Source organism: Hemibagrus wyckioides, linkage group LG02 (assembly GCF_019097595.1).
Source record: "Hemibagrus wyckioides isolate EC202008001 linkage group LG02, SWU_Hwy_1.0, whole genome shotgun sequence".
NCBI lineage: Eukaryota > Metazoa > Chordata > Actinopteri > Siluriformes > Bagridae > Hemibagrus > Hemibagrus wyckioides.
Genome location: NC_080711.1, coordinates 18,808,944 through 18,833,068, shown reverse-complemented (window position 1 = coordinate 18,833,068; position 24,125 = coordinate 18,808,944). Strand labels below are relative to the sequence as shown.

Below are 24,125 nucleotides of genomic sequence, written 5' to 3'. Positions count from 1 at the left end.
TTTTTTACATGTTTAGTTTTCTACAGACATGACACCTAGTTTCATTTAACTCTTTCAATATTAAAGAAACATTTCCAGAGTTGAATTCCAGTACAGGGAAGAAACTCTTCCCTGGTAGAATTGCCACTGACAAGGAACTGAAATGAAATTAACTCTTGGATTAACTCGAATAGTACTGAATTAACTCCGACAGAATCCCATTAACATTTTTAGCCTTTAACCCCTTCTTGTAATAATAAATAAATTCTACTTCAGTGTCAGCCTTCGCAGATATGAATTCAAGCATGAAATGAACATGTAGTGCTGAATGAACCGCTACACCATTGACACAGTTTTGAATGAACACATTCTGCGTTTTGATGAACAACTACAGCATTAAACTGGCCCTTAGAGCTTAATGCTGAATTTACATTTATAATAATAATAAAAATAAATAAATAATAACAGCAGGGCTCACATATAAACGTGCATTACCTGACATTTAACACTTTATTATAGCATATAAATTAATTTATAAAACTAATATTAATTCTACAATGTTGAAGATGATCAGTAAATGCAATGTAATAATAATAATAATAATAATAATAATAATAATAATAATAATAATAATGATAATCCTAATAATAATAATAATAATAATCACTTTTTGAGTTAAAATGCTTTAAAATTTTACATGAAATTAATTTTGAAGTTTATATAATTTTATAAGAATTATTATTATTATTATTATTATTATTATTATTATTATTATTATATGTGTGGATGATTTTTTCAGTACAGAAAGCTGAAAATGGTTTAAAATGTGACACTGTCCACTGTGACAGTGGATTTACATAAAAGGTGTGAATTCTGCTCTGTGTCGGATTTTGCTGTGTATTTAAACCACTCCTAACTCGCTCCTACTTGTTGCGCGCGACTTCAGCGGATTCCGTTCCGGCTGAAAGGTGTCAGTCTACCCAAGCTGATTTCCGCCGAGTCCGTGACCACAACATCCTCCTCTTCCTCCTCTTCCTCCTGGCGCGAGAGCTGCGATATTCGGTCGAAGGTGTCCTCGTGGTCCGTGCACTCCACCACGTTGGGGATGATGTTTACATACGCATCGGCGATCTCTTTGTGCACCAGCGTGTCGTGGTTGTAGGACACGAACTCGTTGCTGATGTTCACGGTCTCCACCTGCGTGTTTGCGCACAGGCGCCGGCAGCCCAACAGGCTCGCGAAGGCTCTCCGGAACTCGGCGTTGAACGCGTAGATCACCGGGTTGAGCGACGAGTTAGTCCAGCCGAACCACACGAACACGTCGAAGGTCGTCTCGCTAACGCACGGCAGGCCCGCGCGCCTGTCGCCACTGTTCTCTCTACGCCGCGCGCAGAACGGGACCATGCAGTTGAGGATGAAGAACGGAAGCCAGCAACACACAAACACGCCCATGATCACGGACAGGGTCTTGAGCACTTTGGTCTCGCGGTTGATGGACGTTTTGAGAGTGCTGTGTTGCTGTTGTTGGTGCTGGCACACCAGCGCACGGCTGCCGGTCCTGCAGCTCTGCGCGTGTTCCGCCGCGCGCTCCAACGACGCGATTCGGCCTATCTGCATCTGTGCGATGCGGTAGATCCGGGTGTAGGTCACGATCATGATCGCTACGGGGATGTAGAAGCTCACAAGCGACGAGGAGATGGCGTACTCCCGGTTTAAACTCGAGTCGCAGTTGTTCTGTTCCGAGTCCGTCAGAGCGCGCGCTGTGGTGCCGGTGCCGTTAAAACCTCGCACGATCTCTGCTCCGCTGCTGGCCTTGTGCCAGTTTAGCTGTATCGGTATGAACGAGATGAGCACGGATAAAGTCCACGTGACGCCGATCATGACAAATGCGGCGCGCTGGGTCATCTTGCGCTCGTATCGAAAGGGGCTGGAGATGGCCCAGTACCTGTCCACGCTGATCACGCACAGATTGAGGATGGATGCTGTGGAGCACATGATGTCAAACGTGACCCAGATGTCACAGAATGCGCCAAACGGCCAAAACCCCGCTACTTCCGCCACGGCTTTCCATGGCATCACGAGCACGGCCACGAGAAGGTCAGACACCGCGAGGGACACGATGAATGTGTTGGTGACCTTGGAGCGCAGGTGGCGGAAGCGTAGCACGGCCGCGCACACCAGCACATTGCCGAAGAGCGTGCACAGCACGAGCGCCGAGAGAGCGCATCCTGTCAGCACGCGCAGCGCCAGATCGCGGCGGCCGTCCTCTCCGTCCTCCTCATCCGGCTCGCTCTGGTTCCGCATAGTCACGGGCGGACGGTGTCAGGTGAGCGCGAGCAGCGGTCGCAGTGACGGTACGGCATCCGTTCCGCTACTGGAGACGAGCTTGCACGCGGACAGCGCGGCAGGTGAATGTGCCATTTTGGAGTTTTTTTTTTTTTTAAAAAGTTATTTAATTGTCCTAGGTCACAACATAGTTTAATTCCTCTAAAAAAAGGATAGAAAGAGTTACCGTGACACCTCAGAGCTCTGAGCGCGCGAACTGAGAACCCGATCCGCTTCAGAGAGAGAGAGAGAGAGAGAGAGAGGAGGGGAGGGATGGAATAGAGAGAAACGCTTAAAATAGTGAGCGAGGTGGGGGAGAGAGTGTGAGGGATGGAGACAGGGAAAAAAGACAGAATAAAATAGAGAAAGAGAGATGGACGGACAGAATGAAGCTGTGTGTGTGTGTGTGTGAGAGAGAGAGAGAGAGAGAGAGTACAGAAATACAGCTTGGAATATCTTACTTGATATTTATTTGCATTGCAGAGCCTAAAAACTAGCTTTTATTAGATAAATATGCATTTTCTTGTATAAAAAGTAGTTTGGGACAAATGGCGACTGGAAAGAGCATAACATAAAGGACAAGAATATCACAAGCCTGGAAAAATGACCAGTAGAGCTCCAGAATTATTTGCACCATTGCTAACAATGGGTAGAAAACATTAATGGGGGAAAAAAACATGAATGAATATATTTATTCTATTGCAAAAAAATATCTATTTTTAGCCAAACCATCTGTCGCAGATATTTGCACTCCTGCTGTTAGTGTTTTGTGAAATCTCCTGCATCTCCTCCAGTATAATCCTCGATGAGACCGAAGAATAGAGAGAGAGGAATCCGTGAGCACAACTTCATGCAGAATCTCCTCACATCCTGCAGGGTCCTGATCTCTCCTCTTCAGTTCGTCACACAGGGTTTAGTACAGTGCCTAAAGCTTAATCCGGTGAACATTCAAGCACATTTGTGTTTATTTATGCTTTTATTGTCCTGCTGGATGATCCAACCACGTCCTATTTTCAAGCAGACAGATTCTCATTTACAATATGTTAATGATGTTAATAGAGTCCATTATGCCATGTTTAATTAAGGAGCCTCATTTATCAGTCTGCTTACCAAATTGTGTGTAAATCTTTGTTTAAGCCATATTGACCTAAATAATAATAATAATAATAAATGACCAGATTCAAATATGAAGTTTTAAAGTGGCTGAGTTTCTCTGGATGGGGGTTTGGGTTTTGATTCCTGTGTCATGCGTGTGTGTGGAGTTCGCATGTTCTCCCCATGCTTCCTCCAGGTACTCCAGCACACCCCACTTCCAGTCCAAAAACATCCATTACAGGCTGATTGCCATTTCTAAATTGTGTGAGTGGATGTGTGAGTATGTGTGAATGTGGACTGACACTCACTCCATCCAGTGTGTGCACCCCCCTGCCCCCATGTACCCCACATCCCTGGGATAGACTGGAGGTTCCCACAACCCTGCATAATATGAGCGGTTAAGAAAATGGATTTTTGATTTTTCTTTGTACTCTTGCACGTACCTCGATGAATCCAAATCAACCAGAAAATTACCCAGCATGCAAAGCACAACTAATTTGCTCCATTAAAACAGCTCCGTAAAAATAAAAAAAATTATGCCCACAGTCCTGAACACCAAAAATGGAAGACGTGGATGTTATTTTGAGTCACATCTATGCTAGGAAAATATTTAACAGCAACTGAAAAGGCCAAGAGGATGAGAATCAGATATGAGATGAAAAGAAAATAGGTCGGAATAAAAATGGAGGGGAAAAAAAAATCTATGTATTGTACTCAGGATAAAATTACAAGGAAAGTGCTATTAGGCATGAAGCATTTCATCAATTGTCAGCCACATATCCCTCACACGCTAACACACCATCCCTGATGCTGGTGTATTCTGTGCATAATACACAAGGGACTATGCAGCACAATGCAACTTGAGACACACAAGATCAGTCACTTACACTATATTGCCAAAAGTTTTGGGACACCCCTCCAAATTATTGAATTCAGGGTTTGGGCTCGGCCCCTTAGTTCCAGTAAAAAAGGAACTCTTAATGCTTCAGCATACCAAGACATTTTGGACAATTTCATGCTCCCAACTTTGTGGGAACAGTTTGGGGATGACCCCTTCCTGTTCCAACATTCCTCTAGAAGCGCATTTATGAGGTCAGGCACTGATGTTAGACGAGAAGGTCTCGCTCGCAGTCTCCGCTCTAATTCATCCCAAAGGTGTTCTATCAGGTTGAGGTCAGGACTCTGTGCAGGACAGCATGAAATTGTCCAATTGTCTTGGTATACTGAAGCATCAAGAGTTCCTTTCACTGGAACTAAGAAGCTGAGCCCTGAGGTGTCCCAAAAGTTTTGGCAATATACTGTATCATTCAAAGTGTTGCACAGCATAAAAAGAAGATGTTGTGACAAATATAACCAACATACTGTCACTCCTCCTTTAATAACAGCAGCATTTCTTCTTAACTGATTGATGAGTCAATCTTTCTTTAATCTGTTTACATTGAATACATCTTTAATTAAGGTGATGAATATAAAGCGACCGGGTTTCACACAGATGGTGTGATTTGAAGCCAGTCAGATAAGGGTTTTCATTAGTTAGTCTCAGGGGTGTTTGTAGAAATTGAGCAGATGAATTTTGCTTCAAAATTAAGGTAAACAAGCTAACATTGTGCGCCAAGTAAATTAGATCCAGAAACCGGGATGTCATCATCCAACTGAATACAAATTCCCATAATACTCATTAGCACAGGGATGAGTGTAAACCTAGTAGTTACTGCTCCTCGGTCCTCAAGTCAAGGTTTCAAGAGGGAAATGTGAAAGGAGGAGGAGCACACAGTGAAGGAGGTGGGGCTTATGACTGAAGAGATGTGCAGGATATTTTTGCTTCAGATGATGTTCTAAATAATTTAAATGATGTAAATGATATTGATGAATGGATAGGAAAGATTTATTTTCAGACTGCAGCTACTGTAATCTATCTCATCAGACACTGCCCCAGGAAAAAGGATTTAGCAACGCTCCTGGGTTAATCTTCTTATGTATAAATGTACACACACACACACACACACACACTCAGGAGCATGAATTTATTTTTTTCCCCCAAAACTAGATTTTCATGACCAGATTTCTTGTGTGAATGCTCATATGAACAAGTTAGAAACGAATCCATTCATATCAAGCTTGATGAATGAAGCCCCGGGTTCCCAAGGAGGAAAGGGAACCTGACAGCATCACAGATCCTCCGCCTTTCTTCGTCCTTTCACGTCAAACCCACTACAAATTTCCAGTATTGTGTAGCAACCTCCAGGAATCTGTGTTTCGACAAAATGCAATGCTTTGTTGCCATGGAGATGGCATCTAATTGACTCGGTGACATCCAAATGCTCATCTTCTACCATGATCCAGAGTTCATCACTATGTTTACATAACCAAACGGTACCAATGATCCTAGAGCTCGTTCTCGTTCTTCCTCCATGAACATGCCACTCTGAGAAAGAAAAAAATGCTTTGCCACCCTTTCATCACCCTGTGGAAAACTTTCTAGACCACCTAGCAACAGGGTCTTGAGGAGGTTAATTCCATTCTACTGTTCAGTGAAGCATAAAGACAACATTGGATCTCAGGCTCATATTAATCAGTGGGGCACAGAAAGCATGCTGCCGTGAGTCAACACACACACACACACACACACAAAGTACGTGCAGGTTCATTGATCAAACAGGCAAGGTCACACAACACGAATGAAAGCACACAAAAGCCAGTGTGTCTGGTCCTTAACAATGCCAAAATTAGCCAGATGAAAGACTACATTATTCTCCCATAGAGAATGTAAATGAGAGAAATGACCATCTCAGCAGCAGAAAGATAATTGCCGTTAAATGGTGGGACAAGCATCACATCAGCATAAAGTCATCCTACCTCGACTATGCTTTTAGGACACCAGATGTAGATTATAAAATTAATTCGTTTTTTAGCTAGTAACAGATTTAACACCAGTGTAGAACAGAAGAGCAACTCAGGAACAAACTTTATTATACCTCAGAGTGTAATGGACATAAGGATATAGCACACTCTAGTGGACATGGTAAATGAATCATAAACAAATCAGGCCAGAAAATTCAGTGTCCAAAGCTTGCCTTTTTTATTTCACCATTTCATTAAGTGTCATAAAGACATAAAGCATATGGAGAAAGCAGATTTTTTACAATCCCTTTGATAGAACCCATTTGAAATAATGAGTCTAGTGTAATAAAAAATATAATTGATGGACATTTTATTCATCTTTGATAAATGGTGGAATCACCAGAGAAGTCAGTGGTCATCTTCTGAAGCATTTTCATTGTGAGTCCCAGCTGAAGGAAGAGTCAGAGTGGAGGGCAGGCCTTAGAGGATGGGGCGGGGCCTTAGAGTTCGAAGGGAGGGGCTTGGAAATGAAATGATGCGGAACACCTGAGCGCAGATCCGAGAGCGGAGCGGATGAAGAGTGCGAGGAAAAGAACGTCGTGGAGGTGGCGTCATTAGAGGGCGGGGCTTGTCTGGGATTTTCCGGAGGAGGCGGGGCAGAGGTGGGATGAGGAAGGGAACCGAGTTCACTCTGATTGTGTGGAGTGTGTAGCTGAGTGTGCGAGTCTGCCTCGGTGCGAGAGGGCGAGGCGTGTGTATCCTCCGAGGACGTGGTGTGTGTTTGGGTGTTGCAGTGAGAGTTTCGGTGCCGGCGTAGCACTGCTGTGCGTGTGAACCCTTTCCCGCAGGTGTCACACACGTACGGACGCTCACCTGTGTGGGAACGCACGTGACGCTGGAGGTCACCTGAGCCGGCGAAGCACTTACCTGAAAACATTAAGGTTAAAGTGGGACACGTTATCACACTCAAAGGGTTCGTTCTATGCAAACAACCGGTCACTATTTCAATGCCTAATTACATAAAATATGATCAATAAAAAAAGCTGCATCATAGTAGTCAGATCTTTCCTTGTTAATTGCACAATACACTGAAATATGGACGGGTTACTGACCAGAAGCAGGATCAGTGTGGTGCTGAAAACTGACCAGAACTGAACTTTTTCATGTTTGGTTAAAAATGGATGGAACCAAAAAATCCAAAAAGTAAAAAGCTAGCAACTTTTCTACAATCCTAAAGGGGAGTGTGTGTGTGTGTGTGTGTGTTACCGCAGGTCTGGCAGCAGTACGGTTTCTCTCCCGTGTGTCTCATTGTGTGCTTGATTAGTTTTCTCTGCATGTTGAATGACTTGCCACATTGATCGCAGATAAACTCTTTTTCCGAACTGTGAGTCTTCTTATGTTCCTTCAGGTTACTGAGGTTGCCAAAACCTACATAGAAACACACACACACACACACCTGTTAGATCCAGAGATTCCAAAAAGGAGCTGATGGAAACACAACACAAGGAAATAATGGAGCGACACCATTAAAAGTGGAGTCTTGATCCGGCTCTTATCTGTGAGATGCACAGAGAGGATGGATCAGAAAGGTGAAATCATCTGCGTGGAAATGTTCTGTGTGGCTTTGGCTGAAGTACAGATGAGGCTCTTCTCTCCCTTTATATAGATTAGTGCGAGCTCTTTGGATCTGCTGTGTACTGAGCTATTTTTGTCAATGAAACCTAAAGGTTCCTTATCAACTTTAAGGTACCTTTTATCAATTTTTCCTACAATGTTTCTACAAAGCAAACACTGAGCTCTAAATCCTCATTTACAAATACGCATTGATGTTTTGAGCTTTCCAAAAGGTAACAGTCCTTGCTGCAGAACCAAGTTTCCATCTCTTCCTCCTACTAACCCTAACCCAAGCAAGGCTGCACAATAAATAACCACACATTAAACTAAACCAGTTGGCTAAACGTCACATGCTTTGAAGGTTCCAGAAAGACTGGCTGTGGCCAAAGGTGAAACATGCTCTAGACCCTCTTCGACCTCATGTAGGTGTAGGTCTAGCTACTGTACCTTGCTCACTCACATCTGGATGTCAGACCACTTTCACTAAGTGGGAAGCTGCTCAAGATGAGAGTCAGTGCATCTATTGTCTCCTGGATCATGCAAGTAAACGTCAAATTGATCATTTATATCCTGAATGTATAGATATCTGTAAAGCTCTAAATAAATCAAATTGAAATGAGTTTGCTGAAGTGTTTTTTTGGATTAGCTGTAATGTAAACTTTTCTAATCCCTGACTTGGAAAGAAACCTTAATTCGATGTCCTGCACTGTGTATTCTGACACCTTTCAATCAGAACCAGCATTAACTTCTACAGCAATTTGAGCAACAGTAGCTCGTCTGTTAGATCCGATCACATGGGCCAGCCTTCACTCACCACGTGCATCAATGAGCCTTGGTCACCCATGACCCTGTCACCGGTTCACCACTGTTCCTTCCATGGACCACTTTTGATAGATACTGACCACTGTAGACCGGGAACACCCCACAAGAGCTGCAGTTTTAGAGATGTTCTGATCCAGTCGTCTAGCCATCACAATTTGGCCCTTGTCAAACTCGCTCAAATCCTTACGCTTGTCCATTTTTCCTGCTTCTAACACATCAACTTTGAGGACAAAATGTTCATTTGCTGCCTCTAATATATCCCACCCACTAACAGGTGCCAAATCTTGTTGAGTCAAGCGATCTGACTCTCTAAACATTACTCCTCTACATGAGGTGCTCAATTTCCATATATTTCACCATTTCATTATTCTGTCTAAAAGGTTTCTCCTTCCATTGAGAAGATTATTATACTTCTATGAACTATAATGAATTATTAAATGAACAGAAAGACTGAATATGATTATTAATATTAATGACTAGGGGCAAACTGGCTTTGACTTATAGAGGGAGAAATTTAGGCATGATTTCAGAGTATAAAAAAAACTTCCGATGTGTTTGATATTGTTAAATGTGTGTCTAATCATTATATCTTTACAAAATCAGGAGACTCATTATTAACTATTACGCTGTTCAGTTCCATTTCATTTCTTGAGCCGCTCGATGCTGGCAGAAAATATTAATTAGTGCCGTCCTATTTCATTAATTTGCTGCTGGAAAATATTCTGATTAGAAACAACTACAAAACATCTGTATAACAGGCAGAGGTGGTTATTTACATGGGCTAGTAAAAAGAAATAATGTACACCGATCAGCCATAACATTATGACCACCTGCCTAATTGGCTTTTGCTGCCAAAACAGCCCTGACCCGTCGAGGCATGGACTCCACTAGATCCCTGAAGGTGTGCTTTGGGATCTGGCACCAAGATGTCAGCAGCAGATCCTCTAAATTGTGAGGTGGGACCTCCATGGATCGGACTTGTTTGTCCAGCACATCCCAAAGATGCTCGATTGGATTGAGATCTGGGGAATTTGGAGGCCAAGTCATCACCTCAAACTCGTTGTTTCGGTCATCAAACCATTTCTGCTTTGTGGCACGGTGCATTATCCTGCTGGAAGAGGCGACAGTCATCAGGGAATACCGTTTCCATTAAAGAGTGTACATGGTCTGTAACAATGCTTAGGTAGGTGGTACGTGTCAAAGTAACATCCACATGGATGGCAGGACCCAAGGTTTCCCAGCGGAACACTGCCCAAAGCGTGACCCTGCCTCCGCCGGCTCACCTTCTTCCCATAGTGCATAGTGCCATGTGTTCCCCAGGTAAGCGACGCACACGCACCCGGCCATCCACGTGATGTAAAAGAAACTGTGATTCATCAGACCAGGCCACCTGATGCTCACATACACATTGTTGGCGCTTTCAGGGGTGCACAGGGTCAGCACGGGCACCCTGACTGGTCTGCGGCTATATACCATTTATATACACCCAATAACATGATGAGGAGATAATCAGTGTTATTCACTTCACCTGTCAATGCGTCTGATCAGATTATAATAAAGATTTATTTGTAGCCTCCACATTAGATACATTTCTGTAAGTCTTTTCGTGGAACCGAGTGCAACGGCTGTGAAAAATCCATGGAGTGGTATGAAGGAGGAAGTATTCTGAAGAAACGTGGCATAAACATCAGCTCTCCTGTCTAATAACCCCAACAGCCATCACTGATAATATGTTACAGGTTAGAGATTTCCTCACACTCTCAAAAGGTGTCAAAATCTATTCTGTAGTCTTTGCTGAGATAAGCTACTCCTACACTTTATACCGGTCTAAATCACTGCAGTTACTTTCTAACTTACAGGAGTCCTCTTCTTGAAACACCGAATTTTCCATGTTTGCTATTTCTCCTTGTGTCGCTGTCTCTTCCTTATTGGAAAATAGACTGCAGTATTGCATTATGCCTCTCTGGTGGCAGGGGATCCTGAGCAGGCTGCAAAATGAAAGATGACACACACTCTTCAGACTGAAATGGTGTGCAAAACAGTTTACAAACAATAACTATAAAAGTTACGAATTCATCATTCAACACTTCTTCCTCAAAGACCGCAAGTTCTCTGAGCTGATGAGACCAAAAAAAAAAAACACATTTCTGGACTGATGTTGGGTAGAAACCCACCACTGCTTATCCCCTTAAGATCCTCATCCCTATAGAGTGAAACATGGTGGTGGTAGTATCGCAAGTCACTCAGGTGTGCTGACTGAAGTGGTTGGATGCTTTATGTCCAGGGACGTCTTCATGTCTGTCACCTTCTGGTTCTCTCTTTTAGTTATGCTGTCACAGTTAGTCTTGCCGGAGTCCCTGCCTGCACTTTACACATAATCTACATTGTCTTCAAACATCATACGATCACAAGCATACTTAATATCTTTCTCTCTGTTGAGTTATACATCCCACTCCTGAGCTCCCAGTGTTCTGAGTTTCCAGTGTGACCACTGCCTCGACCCCTGGTCTGAGTCTATTCGCTTGGTGGTGCTCACTGATGCTGTGGATGGATCTGTGTGGACAGCCTGTGACCAGGAGACAGCCGTGGACAGAGCCACTTGGAGACTTTCACACCGTCACAGATCTGTCATTTCATCTGTCAGCTCGTGACAGCAAGAAATTCGTGTCTTTAATGAACTCAGAAACTACACTGACCTAATAGTTCCTCAAGAGCTCTTGGCTGCTGTTGTTGAAAGGACATTAATCAGTTACAGTTACATTATTTACTGTCCAGTGTCACCCAAATGAGGATGAGGTTCCCTCCTGAGCCTGGTTCCTCTCAAGGTTTCTTCCTCACATCATCACAGGGAGGTTTTTCTTGCCACCTTTGCCGCAGGCTTCTCATTAGGGATAAAATAGTTTAATAATTTCATTTAATAATTTTTTTTTCTCCTTTCTCTGTTTCTCTACTTTTGTAAAGCTGCTTTGAGACGATGTCCATTGTAAAAGGCGCTAAACAAATAAATTGAATTGAATTGAATAGTATCATGTTGTGTCATCAACAAGAACTGGGAAACTGGTCAGCGCTAAGGGCAGGAGATTGAGGAATGGACCCAAGTACAGTACAATGCTAGAAGGAAACCTGTTGCAGTCTGCAAGAGACCTGAAACAAATCATAAAGGAACCGAAGCTCCATTGGAGTTGTTCAAAATAAAGAATGTGGATTTGTTAGAAAGCTAAATCTCAAGACTTGAAAACTGCCAATCTGACATAACTGGAGTCATTTTGCCAGGAAGAATCAATAACAGTTAGATGGATCTACATGGTATAGTCCCAGAGGGATGAATACTTGTGCTACCAGCAAATGTACACTTTTTTGTTTTTTAATTAGCTTTAGTTCCACAGTAAAAAATATTTTGCATATTCCGATGTTCAAAATATTGTATAGATTCAAATGGGAAAAATATCACTGAATTCCAGGTCAATTCCAGGGTCTAACACTACAAAATATGCAAAGGTTCAAGGGGTTTGAATACAGTGCAGATAAATTAGACTATATTTTTGTGCTTCAGGGGTTTCCTTTGGGTTCTCCGGTTTCCTCCCCCAGTCCAAAGACATGTTCTGGAGGCTGATTGGCCTATCTAAATGATCAGTAATGTGTGAATGGGTGTGTGATTTTGCCCTGCAATGGTTAGCACACTGTGCTAAGCACAAGTCCTCCGAGATCTCGTGTAGAGAAAATGAATGGATGGAAGATATAATTATTGAAGTGCAAACAGAACTCATTCCCAACCTTAATTTTAACCAGAACTGTGGCATATTTTATCCCACCGAGAAGAACTGACATCCTTAATGTAGGTTTTTCATCACTGTCAACCTCTGGAGGTCCCTCTCCTGATGTCTGATCTGACATCGCTGCTCTCTTCTGCTAATTACAAATAATAATCCCAGGCAACTCTTTGTGCATTGTTCTTGCTGGGTTGTTGATGACGCTATCAGCATTTTCATTATACTTTTGATTACAGTTGAATTTGCCAAAATTTGACCTAAAGATTTATTCCTAAGGTCCATATCCTTTATAAACAACAGCATGACTAATTTAATAGCCCATCCTTCCACCCTCATAAATTTCAAGAGGTACATGATGACACAATGACATTATTAGAAATGTCAAAGCTTATCGAGGTAAAGTCGGAGAGGTAGAACAAGCTGACCTTAATTTCGCTAACCGGGCATGGAAGGTTCATTTAATTATCTTCATTTCACCGAATCTGGGAAATAGTCGTTATTAGGGATGTTATTTATGCTTTTTCCATTTGCGATATCTGAAATATCAGAGCTCATTTCATCCAAGGTTTTCTTTTGTTCTCATGTCAATTTTAGAGAAAGAGGACTCTTTATCCTGCCCCAAATAAACTCCAAGATCTTAACCAGAATGGCTTTTAGGCAGCAGACTTCACAGAAGATGCCCTTGTGGCCAGGGGCGGACTTAACCAATAAGCGAGGTAAGCAGCCACTTAGGGCCCCGGGGAATTAGGGGGCCCCGATCAATACCAAGAAGCCTATATAAATCATATAGTACTTATTACTTTTCTATCATATATTGTATGGTCTGTCTATAACCATTAAGATTGTAACGTTATTATTACATCTTTTCAAATGCGGGGCCCCCCCATGATTCATGAATACTGGAACGTTCCTATCGTACTGCACATGCGCAAGATTCCCTTACCTGGAAATGCTTAGGGCCCCCAAATCACTAAGTCCACCCCTGCTTGTGGCCGTTACTGAAAAACTGCTGTATCAGCCAAAATGTCATTGGCCTTTTCATATGTCCTTGAAAACATGATGAAGCATGGCAATGCACTTTCTATGCTTACTCTCTACAGGTGTCCCCCTAGGCTTAGTACTGGGTCCTCTTCTATTTTCTTTCTAGACCTCTTGCTCTCTTGGTAAAGTCATATCCTCACATAGGCTTTCATACCGCCAATATGCTTCTGATACTCAATTCGTCCTCTTCTTTCCTTCTCTCTTAGACCGAGAGGGGGCAGCAAGGTCTTGATATGCCTTCTGACGAGCCTCTTAAAGCACTTCATTGTGATGAAAACATTACCATAGTCTTATACAGCACTAAGATAACATGAATAAAGAGTCTTCTCTGTCCTGGCACCAAGAGGTGGAACGAACTACCCCTGGCTGTCCAAACAACTGAGTGTCCAAGCCCTTAGACTGTGTGTAATTGTTGACATTTTCTTTGAGAAGATATTTATTTGGCAAGCAGTTTTTGTCACAAGGGAATGAAAAGAAGGGACTTATATAATGAATATGATAACTGTGTGTCTTTCTTTGATAAATGAAAATTGTAATTGCTGCAAAATTGCTGTGGTATAAGAGGAGGAAACACCTTGGGACACGAGATGAGTTAAGAACCACTAATATTACTGATACTGCCTTACTACTATGACTCTGTATGAGTTCTACTGTATGTGTGTGTGTGTGTGTGTGTGTGTGGGCACCTCGTCCACAGATGTCACACAGATGAGGTCGGGCTCCTGAGTGGATGACAATGTGCCGCTGAACATCACCTGATGCAGCAAAACTACACACACACACACACACACACAAATATATATATTAGTGACACTGCATTGAATTTGAATACATTAGACACACACAAACACACACTTTTACCTTTTCCCACAGAGCTCACAGATATAGGGTTTCTCTCCTGAATGGCGGCGGAGATGAGTCTGCAGGTTTCCTGCCTACACACACACACACACACACTCAGATTAAGATTGAATTTTTGTCACAGTCTGTGGAATATGCAAACCGTAGGTATAAACTGCTACACACCTGGGAAAACTTCTTTCCACAGACATTACACTGGAATGGCTTCTCACCTGCATGCGCAAACACACACACACACACACACACACACACACACACACTGAATATGACAGTATATCACTATACCTCATGCATATCAAAATATCATTTGGTATAGCTTCTTTGGTTTTTATTAAAGAGTAAGAGTGTATCAGTGCTGTGTGTGTCTTACCGGTGTGTGAGCGTTTGTGCAGTTCTAGATTACTGGGGTGTTTAAATGTTTTCCCACACACTTCACAGCAGCACTTGTTATTCATTTCTGCAACCTTTGACCCTTCTGACCTCTGATTTTGAGGGCATGTCTGCTCCAGCTGTGGTGGTGGGTCAGGAATAGGGAGCATCCTGGGTTCTGGCTCTTCCACAGGCTCCTCAATGGGCGTGTCTACGCTGACGAGTTCTGGCCTTTGTTCTGTCCCCACCTGCTGGTCTCTTTCTGAACTGCAGCTGTCAATCAAACCCTCAGACTCCACCCCCTCGTCTAAAACATGGTAATTGAACTTCTTCAGGTAAACAGCCTTTTTAGGGCACACAGTGCGAGACGCAGGGGTGGTTTTTACCCCACTCACAGGAAGCACAGGAGCATTAGAACAGGAAGTCGATGAGGACAAGGAAGAAGGGGGAATGGTAGCGTTTGCATAGCATGGTAATGTCTGTGACATCACAGGCACGGTGGATTGAGACAGAACAGGATTTCCTGTGTCTGTTGGTATCTGACTGGTTGTTGTAGATGGTGCCGAATGCAGTGATTGGTTCTCTGCATTCGTGGGCGGTTTTGGAAGGCTAGGATTGGCACCTTGTGTGTTATTATTAATAATATTATTATTATTATTCTGCTCCTCTGCCACTTTTTTAAAATACTGCCTGCTGTAAAAGTTCCTCAGCTTGTAACCATGAGCCGGAAGACTACTGGCTGCTTCCAGGTTAGCAGTGGGCGGGGCCACTGACATCACACTTGTCTGTTGGGGTCGTCTGTATTGGACATTGGGATTGGTGATGTCACTGGGGGCGGCGCTTTGGAAGTCAGGCTCTGCAGGTAAAGGGCTCCCCAGAACACAATCAGGCAGCGAAAGGGGCGGAGTCACAGGCTTCAAGTACACAGTGCACATGTTAATGATGTTAGACACCTGCGAAAAAAACAGATAAGTATATTTAGATCCAAGTTCTTAATTCAGGTAAATGAAGAGGTGCTGCATCTTATAAATGGCTGCATGTTATAAAGTAGTGTGTCAAAACAGCAGTTTGCTGTTATAGTTTGCTTCTATACAGTTTGGGACACAGCCAGCAACAATGACCTGTTGTACCTGTAGGTTCTGTGCAATGTGCAGCAGCGTGTGCACGTTGTCCGGGTTAAGCTCCAGGTGGGAAGTGTACATGTAGTCCAGAATCTGACCGATGCCCCCTACATCCTGGATGGACAGATGGAACACATCGTTTTTCACTGCTGGAGAGTTCTGGAACAGAGATCTGAAAACACACACCCACACACACACACACATTAAACAGTGTGTTTTGTACACATACACATTTTATTACATAAATGTTTTATTATCTCACAGAATGATTACATTCTCGATTCTAATTCATCTGTATGGCAGATGAATTAGACGTCAACAGATAAACACTATGTTGTTTCTTCCTTTAAAAATAAACTCTAGTGTTTATGTGGTATCAAGTCAATTCAATTCAATATATTTGTATAGCACGTTTAGCAATGGACATTGTCCCAAAGCAGCTTTACAGAAGTATAGAAACATAGTTTAAAGTTAAGTACCTATTTTATCCCTAATGAGCAAGCCTGAGGTGATGATGACGAGGAAAAACTCCCTGTGATGATGTGAGGAAGAAACCTTTAGAGGAACCTGACTCAGAAGGGAACCTCATCCTCATTTGGGTGACACTGGACAGTAAATAATATAAATGTTAATAATGTCCTTTCTACAACAGCAGTCAAGGGTTCATGGGGAACTATCAGAGGAATGAAACATTATGGGATGTGCTGTGACAGCAAGGAATTAGTGCCTAAAATGAACTCAGAAACTACAATGAACTAAGAGTTCCCCATAAGCCCTTGGTTGCTGTTGTAGAAAGGACATTATTTAGTTATTTACTGTTTAGTGTCACCCAAATGAGGATGGTTTCTTCCTCATATCATCACAGGGAGTTTTTCCTTGCCAGTGTCGACATTAGGGATAAAATAGTTTAATCATTTTTAATATTTTTTTCCTGTTCTTTCTCTGTTTCTATACTTCTGTAAAGCTGCTTTGAGACCATGTCCATTGTAAAAGGCGCTATACAAATAAATTGAATTGAAGCGGCTATAAAAACTCTTTTTCAGGTCAGACTGTATCACACCACATTGTTGTTGCTCATATTCCTTTAACAGTACATCCCATCCATCAATCCATCCATCCATTTCCATCCATTTTCTATACCCACTTTATTCCTAATTAGGGTGACTGGGATCTGCTGGAGCCTATCCCAGCACACAGTGGGTGAAAGGCCGGGGGTACACCCTGGACAGGTCACCAGTCCATCACAGACAGTTCATCCCATGTAGTAAAAATGTAGTAGTAAACATTTTGTACATGTGTGTAGTGTGTAATAAATCTGTGAGAGAATCAGTTGTAGTGTGTGTGTGTGTGTGTGTGTGTGTGTGTGTGTGTGAATGATGGTAAAGTCTGGCCAGTTTTACAGTAATCAATGAGACAGTAGTGGTGAGGAGTGTTGTGTATGAGTGTATGTGTTGTTGTGTATGAGTGTGTGTGAGTTTGCTGATCCACAGTGGTGTTTTTCACTTGTCACTGAAGAAAGATCCCAGATCCCTAAGCACACCTCTATGTGCCGGGCACCACACACACACACACACACACACACACACACACCTGAAGTAGGGGCTGAAGGCAGCCAGGACGTTTTTGTGTGCTTTGAAGCACACGCCCTTCACCACCAGAGTGCAGTCACACAACAGCCCTTGAATCCTCTGTTCCTGCAATTCTTGCAGCAGATACACGCTGTGTGTGTACAGTCCTTCCATCTCTCTCTCTCTCTCTCTCTCTCTCTCTCTCTCTCTCTCTCTCTCTCACACACACACACACACACTCACACACTCATGCTCATACACAACCTGCAGGAGACACACACAAAATTATTAAATATTTATAATCTTTATATTACGCTTCGGTCCTAACAGCTCCTTAATAATAATAATAATAATGATAATAATAATAATAATAATAATAATAATAATAATAATAATTTTCTCTATCATGGCCTGGATTTCTGTAAATATGATTAGTGCCAGTGGCTTTAGAAAATAGAAATCATTGTTTAAATAAGTATAAAAAATAAACTTTAAACACAAGTCTGATGCTAAACTTTAAGAGAAAATGGACTGAAGTGACCAGCCAAGACAAAGTTGCATTTCCGGCTATAGCAACTGATGCTAATTCAGTCTTTCAGCTAATTCGAGGCTTTATTTTAAACACATAATAAAATCAGTTTATTCGAATTAACTTAAAGAATAAAACAAACACGTCTGCGCTGTAAACTAATAAATGCAGAGTAAATATTTTATAGGTTTGTTTTGATCTCTTACCTTTTCTTCGGCTGAACAGTCACTATTGATTACAAACGTCACTTCCGACTACCGATGGCGCCGTTTTTTAACGTATGTATTATTAAAAATAACTAAATACACGGCTTTTATTGTGATCTTAAATGTAACAACGGCATGTTGGGTGTGTTCTACACGTGTTTAATCATCAACGTTGTTTTAGAATGTTGTTTTTTTTCTGTCATTGAAACCTAAGTAGGCATTTGTTTCTGCACGGAAGGTAAACAGTGATGCATCGAACAGGAGGCGTTGGGGTTTTTATGTAGGATTTTTATTTATTTATTTTTAAATTGCTATTATTATAATACAAACCATTTGCATACAATATTTAGAACAATTCAAACAAAACAAGGCACAGAAGAAGTTTACAAAGCAAATACACCAGAGTATTTATAGGACACCGCATAATCAGGGCGTTGTTATTAGAACGCATTGTATTGTTGGAAATAATCCAACACACGGCTTTCAAATATATCCGTAAATTTTGGTTAATGTTATAAACATCAGTTCGACGTCTTTTAGAATTTTTTTTTTTAACTCGCGTTATTTTAAAAATATTGTATAGAATTGAATCATTTGTTTTTTTTTACATTACAGTGGAACCTTAAGTAGGTTGGTGTTTCTCTACGGAAGGTAAATAGCGAAGCACTGTCCAGTCGGCGTGGGTTTGGAATCATATGTAAAAAGTGATTAGTGTGCACGTGAGCGTGTTTTTACATTAATCTGTGAGGGAATCAGTTGTAGTGCGAGGGAAGGTGAGAAAGCTGCTGGTCAGTTTTAAGGTGATCAATGAGACAGTAGTGGTGAGGAGTGGTTGTATGAGTGTGTGTGAGTCTGTGTGAGATCCACGATGGTGTTCTTCACTTGTAACGCGTGTGGAGAGTCGCTGAAGAAAGGCCAGATTCCAAAACACACCACTATGTGCCGAGGATGCCAAGTTCTGTCCTGCATTGACTGCGGAAAAGATTTCTGGTAAGACTCACTCACCTTGCTCCCTATCTAGGGAACCTTGTTCACTACTATTATCAGTCTGCTGATGATGGGATGTGTCCCAAATTGACCAGAAACACCTTAATCAGTGATGCGTAGAGAGATCCTCAGTAACCTTCTGCCTGTAGGGGAGAAGACTATAAAAGCCATGTGAAGTGTATCAGCGAGGATCAGAAGTATGGAGGGAAGAACTACGAGGCCAAAGCGAATAAAGGCGATGTGAAACAGCAACAATGGATTCAGGTACGTCAGAGAACGGATGGACAGGTGTTACGTGTTCATCACAGCATTGTAAAGTACACTACATTGCTAAAAAGTTTTGGGACACCCCTCCAAATCATTGAATTCAGGTGTTGTTTTTCAGGGCTTGGGCTCGGCCCCTTAGTTCCAGTGAAAGGAACTCTTAATGCTTCAGCTTCATACCAAGACACTTTGGACAATTTCATGCTCCCAACTTTGTGGGAACAGTTTGGGGATGACCCCTTCCTGTTCCAACATGACTGTACACCAGTGCACAAAGCAAGGTCCATAAAGACATGGATGAGTGAGTTTGGTGTGGAGGAACTTCACAGAGTCCTGACCTCAACCTGATAGAACACCTTTGGGATGAATTAGAGTGGAGACTGTGAGCCAGACCTTCTCGTCCAACATCAGTGCCTGACCTCACAAATGCGCTTCTAGAGGAATGGTCAAAAATTCCCATAAACACACTCCTAAACCTTGTGGAAAGTCTTCCCAGAAGAGTTGAAGCTGTTGTAGCTGCAAAGGGTGGGACAACTCCATATTAAGTTCATGTACATGTAAAGGCAGACGTCCCAATTTTGGAATGTCTCACAGTCTCCACTCTAATTCATCCCAAAGGTGTTCTATCAGATTGAGGTCAGGACTCTGTGCAGGACAGTCAAGTGCCTCCACACCAAACTCACTAATCCATGTCTTTAGGGACCTTGCTTTGGTCCATAAGGGGCCATCCCTAAACTGTTCCCACAAAGTTACAAATACCCCAGTTGATATGATATACTACTATAATTGTGTGTGATTGTGTATAACTGTATGTTGTGTGTGTGTGTGTAGAGAGTCCAGGCAGCGCTAGATAAGCCGGGTGTGAGTGCAAGACTGCGCTCGGTGCTGCAGCAGGTCTCCACCTACGACAACGTCCCACGCAAGAAAGCCAAGTTTCAGGTAAGAACCTTTATCTGGGGCTATGTTTAAATACATATCAAGTTGAGTCAATACATAGGCTTGTATTAGTCAATAGGCAAGTTGATGGACAGACACATTTTTGCAGAACTGGATAAAGAACAGTCTGAAGATTTACGACTCCAGTCTGCAGGATCAAGTTTGGGAAATCTTCTCCTCTTCTGAAAGTCCAGTGAGTATCACACATTCAATCTACACACTGATGCTGATTATCAGTCCTCCGTTTAACACTTGCATCCGGCAGGACAACGGAGCTGAACAACCTGTACACACGTCACCTCCAGCGCAGGACATGCAGGAAGAACAAGCGAAACCTGAGGAGAAGAAAAAGAACAAGCGAGAGAGAAAAGAAGAACGACAGAAGAACGGTAAAAAGAAGCGAACGAAGGAGGAGCAGAACGGGGAGAATGGTGTAGAAGAGCCTCAGAAGAAGAAAAAGAGGAAGCGTGCCGAGGAAGAAGAGAGCGTGGAGGGGGAAAGCTCAAAGAAAATGAAGAAAAGGAACGAGGAGGAGTGTGAAGGTAAGAGTTATTTAGATAAGATGTCTGTAACTGACCGTTCAGCAGACACAATTTTGCAGAAAAAAATCAATTGTTTAAAAGTTTTCATTTGACTCGCCCTCATTGTGCTCTTTAAGTGACTAATTTGTTCCCATTTTTTTTCTCCACACATCAGAGAGCCAAAACGTAGAGGAAGTGGAGGAAGCAGAGGACGAACAGGAAGCCCAAGAGAAGTCAAACAAAGGTAGACAGCTTCACTGAAGTCTCTCTTCTCTCCACTAGAGAATTGCTTGTACTGTATAGAATTATATCGATCAGGCATAACATTATGACTACTGGCAGGTGCCGTGAATAACACTGATGATCTCCTCATCATGGCACCTGTTAGTGGGTGGGATATATTACACACCAAGAGAACATTTTGTCCTGAATGTTGATGTGTTAGAAGCAGGAAAAATGGGCAAGCGTAAGGATTTGAGCGAGTTTGATGAAGGACCAAATTGTGATGGCTAGACCACTGGATCAGAGCATCTCCAAAACTGCAGCTCTTGTGGGGTGTTCCCGGTCTGCAGTGGTCAGTATCTATCAAAAGTGTCCTTTATGGGCCCCACCTCGCAACTTAGAGGACTTGAAGGATCTGCTGCTAACATCTTGGTGCCAGATACCACAGCACACCTTCAGGGATCTAGTAGAGTCCATGCCTCAATAGGTCAGGGCTGTTTTTGGCAGCAAAAGGGGGACCTACACAATATTAGGCAGGTGGTCATAATGTAATTCCTGATCGGTGTATATCATAATAGGGATGATTCTAAACATCATAAAAGTTCCTGAATGGTAATGTGTTGAGCAGACATGCCGAGTCCCAGAAATCCAGAGCTCTTGGGTTTATTATAATAACACTCTTTAATAAATATATATATATATATATATATGAATGATGAATATACTGTATCTTTAATCAAGGTGGTTCTAGAATGTTCTGTTCGACTATCAGAGGAAACAGGCTTGTATAAGGAAACACTCTAGGTGCGTCCCAAATCACATACTTATGCACTATTCTACAGTTTTGTAGTATGATTAGTGAGAGTAATATAAAATAGTCAACACTGAAAACTCCAGTAGTGTTGTGTTCCAAACCACACAGCTACTTATTCACTCTACAGGCCATTCAATTAGGGCTATTTCCTATTTTAGTCCTTTTGTGTGCCTCATGATAGCCACTAGAAATGACCACAAACAAAATAGGGCGCTGTGTAGTGAGTAGGTTGCGATTGGGAGTAGTTCTGATTTTTGACAGCCAAGAAAGCAAACCCAGCCATGCGGTCCTCAGGGTGAGAGGGATGGTATTACTCCCTCACTCTTCCTTGTCACTCACAGAGACAACTAAGCAATTACATACATCTGTGAGCTCATGTATGTGGAAGGAGGCAGATGGCAATGGCGCCTTCCTCTGCATTCGAATACTACTGAGTATGTTCCGGTCAGTATATGTGTGTAGTATGGTTACAATTTGGGCATTCCACATACACTATATTGCCAAAAGTTTTGGGACACCCCTCCAAATCATTGCATTCAGGGGTTGGGCTCGGCCCCTTAGTTCCAGTGAAAGGAACTCTTAATGCTTCAGCATACCAAGACACTTTGGACAATTTCATGCCCCCAACTTTGTGAGAACAGTTTGGGGATGACCCCTTCCCCAAACTGGAGTGTGTTCATGGGAAATTTTTTGACCATTCCTCTAGAAGCACATTTGTGAGGTCAGATACTGATGTTGGACGATAAGGTCTGGCTCGCAGTCTCCACTCTAATTCGTCCCCAAGGTCAACACTCGAATTCAATGATTTGGAGGGGTGTCCCAAAACTTTTGGTAATATAATGTACATCCACCATGATGGTATTGTCATGTGACCTATGATGTCATCCTAACTCTTTTTGCTTTATAAAGACTGAGAATGCTACTGCTTTAGTGTACTGGTTTTCTCTTACTGTATAGTAGGGTACATAAACTGTAGTGTGTGTGTGTGTGTAGGGAAGTTCAACTGGAAAGGAACGATAAAGGCGGTTCTCCGTCAAGCTCCAGAAGAAGGCATAGCTCTCAAGAAGCTCCGTAAAAAGGTGACACACTGCATTTCCTGTGCTGGACTGTGAATCATAATTACGTTGAAATTATTGTTTGTTGTGAGTTTTCTGTTGAACTGTTTACATTCACACAGTTGGAACAATCTCAAGTTTGTGTGTGTGTGTTGCAGGTTTTATCAGCGTATTATTCCTTCAGCGCAGAGGACAATCATAAATCGGAGGAAGAGCTGTATTCTCTGTTCAACAAGAAGCTGAAAAACCCCAAGTTTAAAATCCTGAAAGAAAAAGTCAGACTTGTTAACTAATGCTTTGGTTTTGTAAATGAAGCCACAGACAGCTGCCAGAGGAGACATTGCATCTATGACGCATCCTGTTTTATATCCCATCCTTGTCTATTTTTCTTAAAATAAATGTTCTTCCTGAACAGATCTGTTGTCTGGCTGCAGTGAATGTGTCCAAGCTCATGTTGTTGCCTTTAATCACGTCGACATCCTTTCACCTGATCAGGCATAACATTAAAACCAGTGGTCAAGGGGTGGGATATATTAGCTGGCATTGACGTTTTGGAAGCAAGCGTAAGGATCTAGACCTTAGATGACTGGATCAGAGCATCTCCAAACTTGTGTTTGGAGATCTTGTGTGGTGTTCCTGGTATGTAGTAGGTACTACAGTGGTCCAAGGAAGGACAACCAGTGGACCAGCAGGGTTATTGTGTCCAAGGCCCATCTGGTCCAATCACACAGAAGAGCTACTCTAGTACAAATTGCTGAAAGAGTTCAACCTGGCTACGATATGCTAGGAGGTGTTAGGACACACCCTGCATCACAGCTCACTTTGTAGCTGTGGACAGGTAAGAGTGCCTGTGCTGAGCATCACAGCTGGGTGTTTGTGGGTCACTTTTGTGGGGAAGGAATGGCACCAGAATGCACTATGGGAAGAAGGCAAGCCAGAGGAGGGAGTGTGATGCTGTGGGTGATGTTCTGCTGGAGTCCTGTCATTCATGTGCCCTTTATGGCACCTCACACCCCTCTTTCACACTGAGATGTTGACTTGGCTTCCTAATTCCACAGATCTCAATCCAATCAAGCGTCTGTGGGATGTCCTGGACAAACAAGTGTGATACATAGAAGTTCTGCTGGTAATGTCTTCAGATGACCTTCAGAGGTCTTATGGAGTCCATGCCTTGATGGGTCAGAG

The 24,125-nt window shown here is 42.5% G+C and overlaps 3 protein-coding genes across 3 annotated transcripts; 1 reads left to right on the top strand and 2 right to left on the bottom strand.

Moving 5' to 3' along the window:
• Window positions 1-765: 765 nt before the first annotated feature.
• Window positions 766-2,695, bottom strand: drd5a (dopamine receptor D5a). The gene has a single exon (XM_058417629.1). The coding sequence runs from the start codon at window positions 2,281-2,283 to the stop codon at window positions 922-924; it is 1,362 nt and encodes a 453-aa protein (XP_058273612.1). The 5' UTR covers window positions 2,284-2,695; the 3' UTR covers window positions 766-921.
• Window positions 2,696-6,377: 3,682 nt separating this feature from the next.
• Window positions 6,378-18,278, bottom strand: zbtb49 (zinc finger and BTB domain containing 49). The gene is made up of 9 exons (XM_058417781.1): window positions 18,142-18,278; window positions 17,429-17,670; window positions 15,848-16,010; window positions 14,719-15,670; window positions 14,514-14,560; window positions 14,349-14,422; window positions 14,174-14,256; window positions 7,507-7,668; window positions 6,378-7,167 (listed from the first exon to the last, which is right to left on the bottom strand). The coding sequence occupies exons 2-9, from the start codon at window positions 17,578-17,580 to the stop codon at window positions 6,674-6,676; spliced, it is 2,127 nt and encodes a 708-aa protein (XP_058273764.1). The 5' UTR covers window positions 17,581-17,670; window positions 18,142-18,278; the 3' UTR covers window positions 6,378-6,673.
• Window positions 18,279-18,458: 180 nt separating this feature from the next.
• lyar (Ly1 antibody reactive homolog (mouse)) lies at window positions 18,459-23,356 on the top strand. Its single transcript, XM_058417790.1, has 8 exons — window positions 18,459-19,131; window positions 19,278-19,392; window positions 20,224-20,331; window positions 20,438-20,521; window positions 20,594-20,870; window positions 21,025-21,093; window positions 22,879-22,964; window positions 23,099-23,356. Exons 1-8 carry the CDS (start codon window positions 19,010-19,012, stop codon window positions 23,231-23,233), a joined length of 996 nt encoding a protein of 331 aa, XP_058273773.1. The 5' UTR covers window positions 18,459-19,009; the 3' UTR covers window positions 23,234-23,356.
• The last annotated feature ends 769 nt before the right edge of the window (window positions 23,357-24,125 follow it).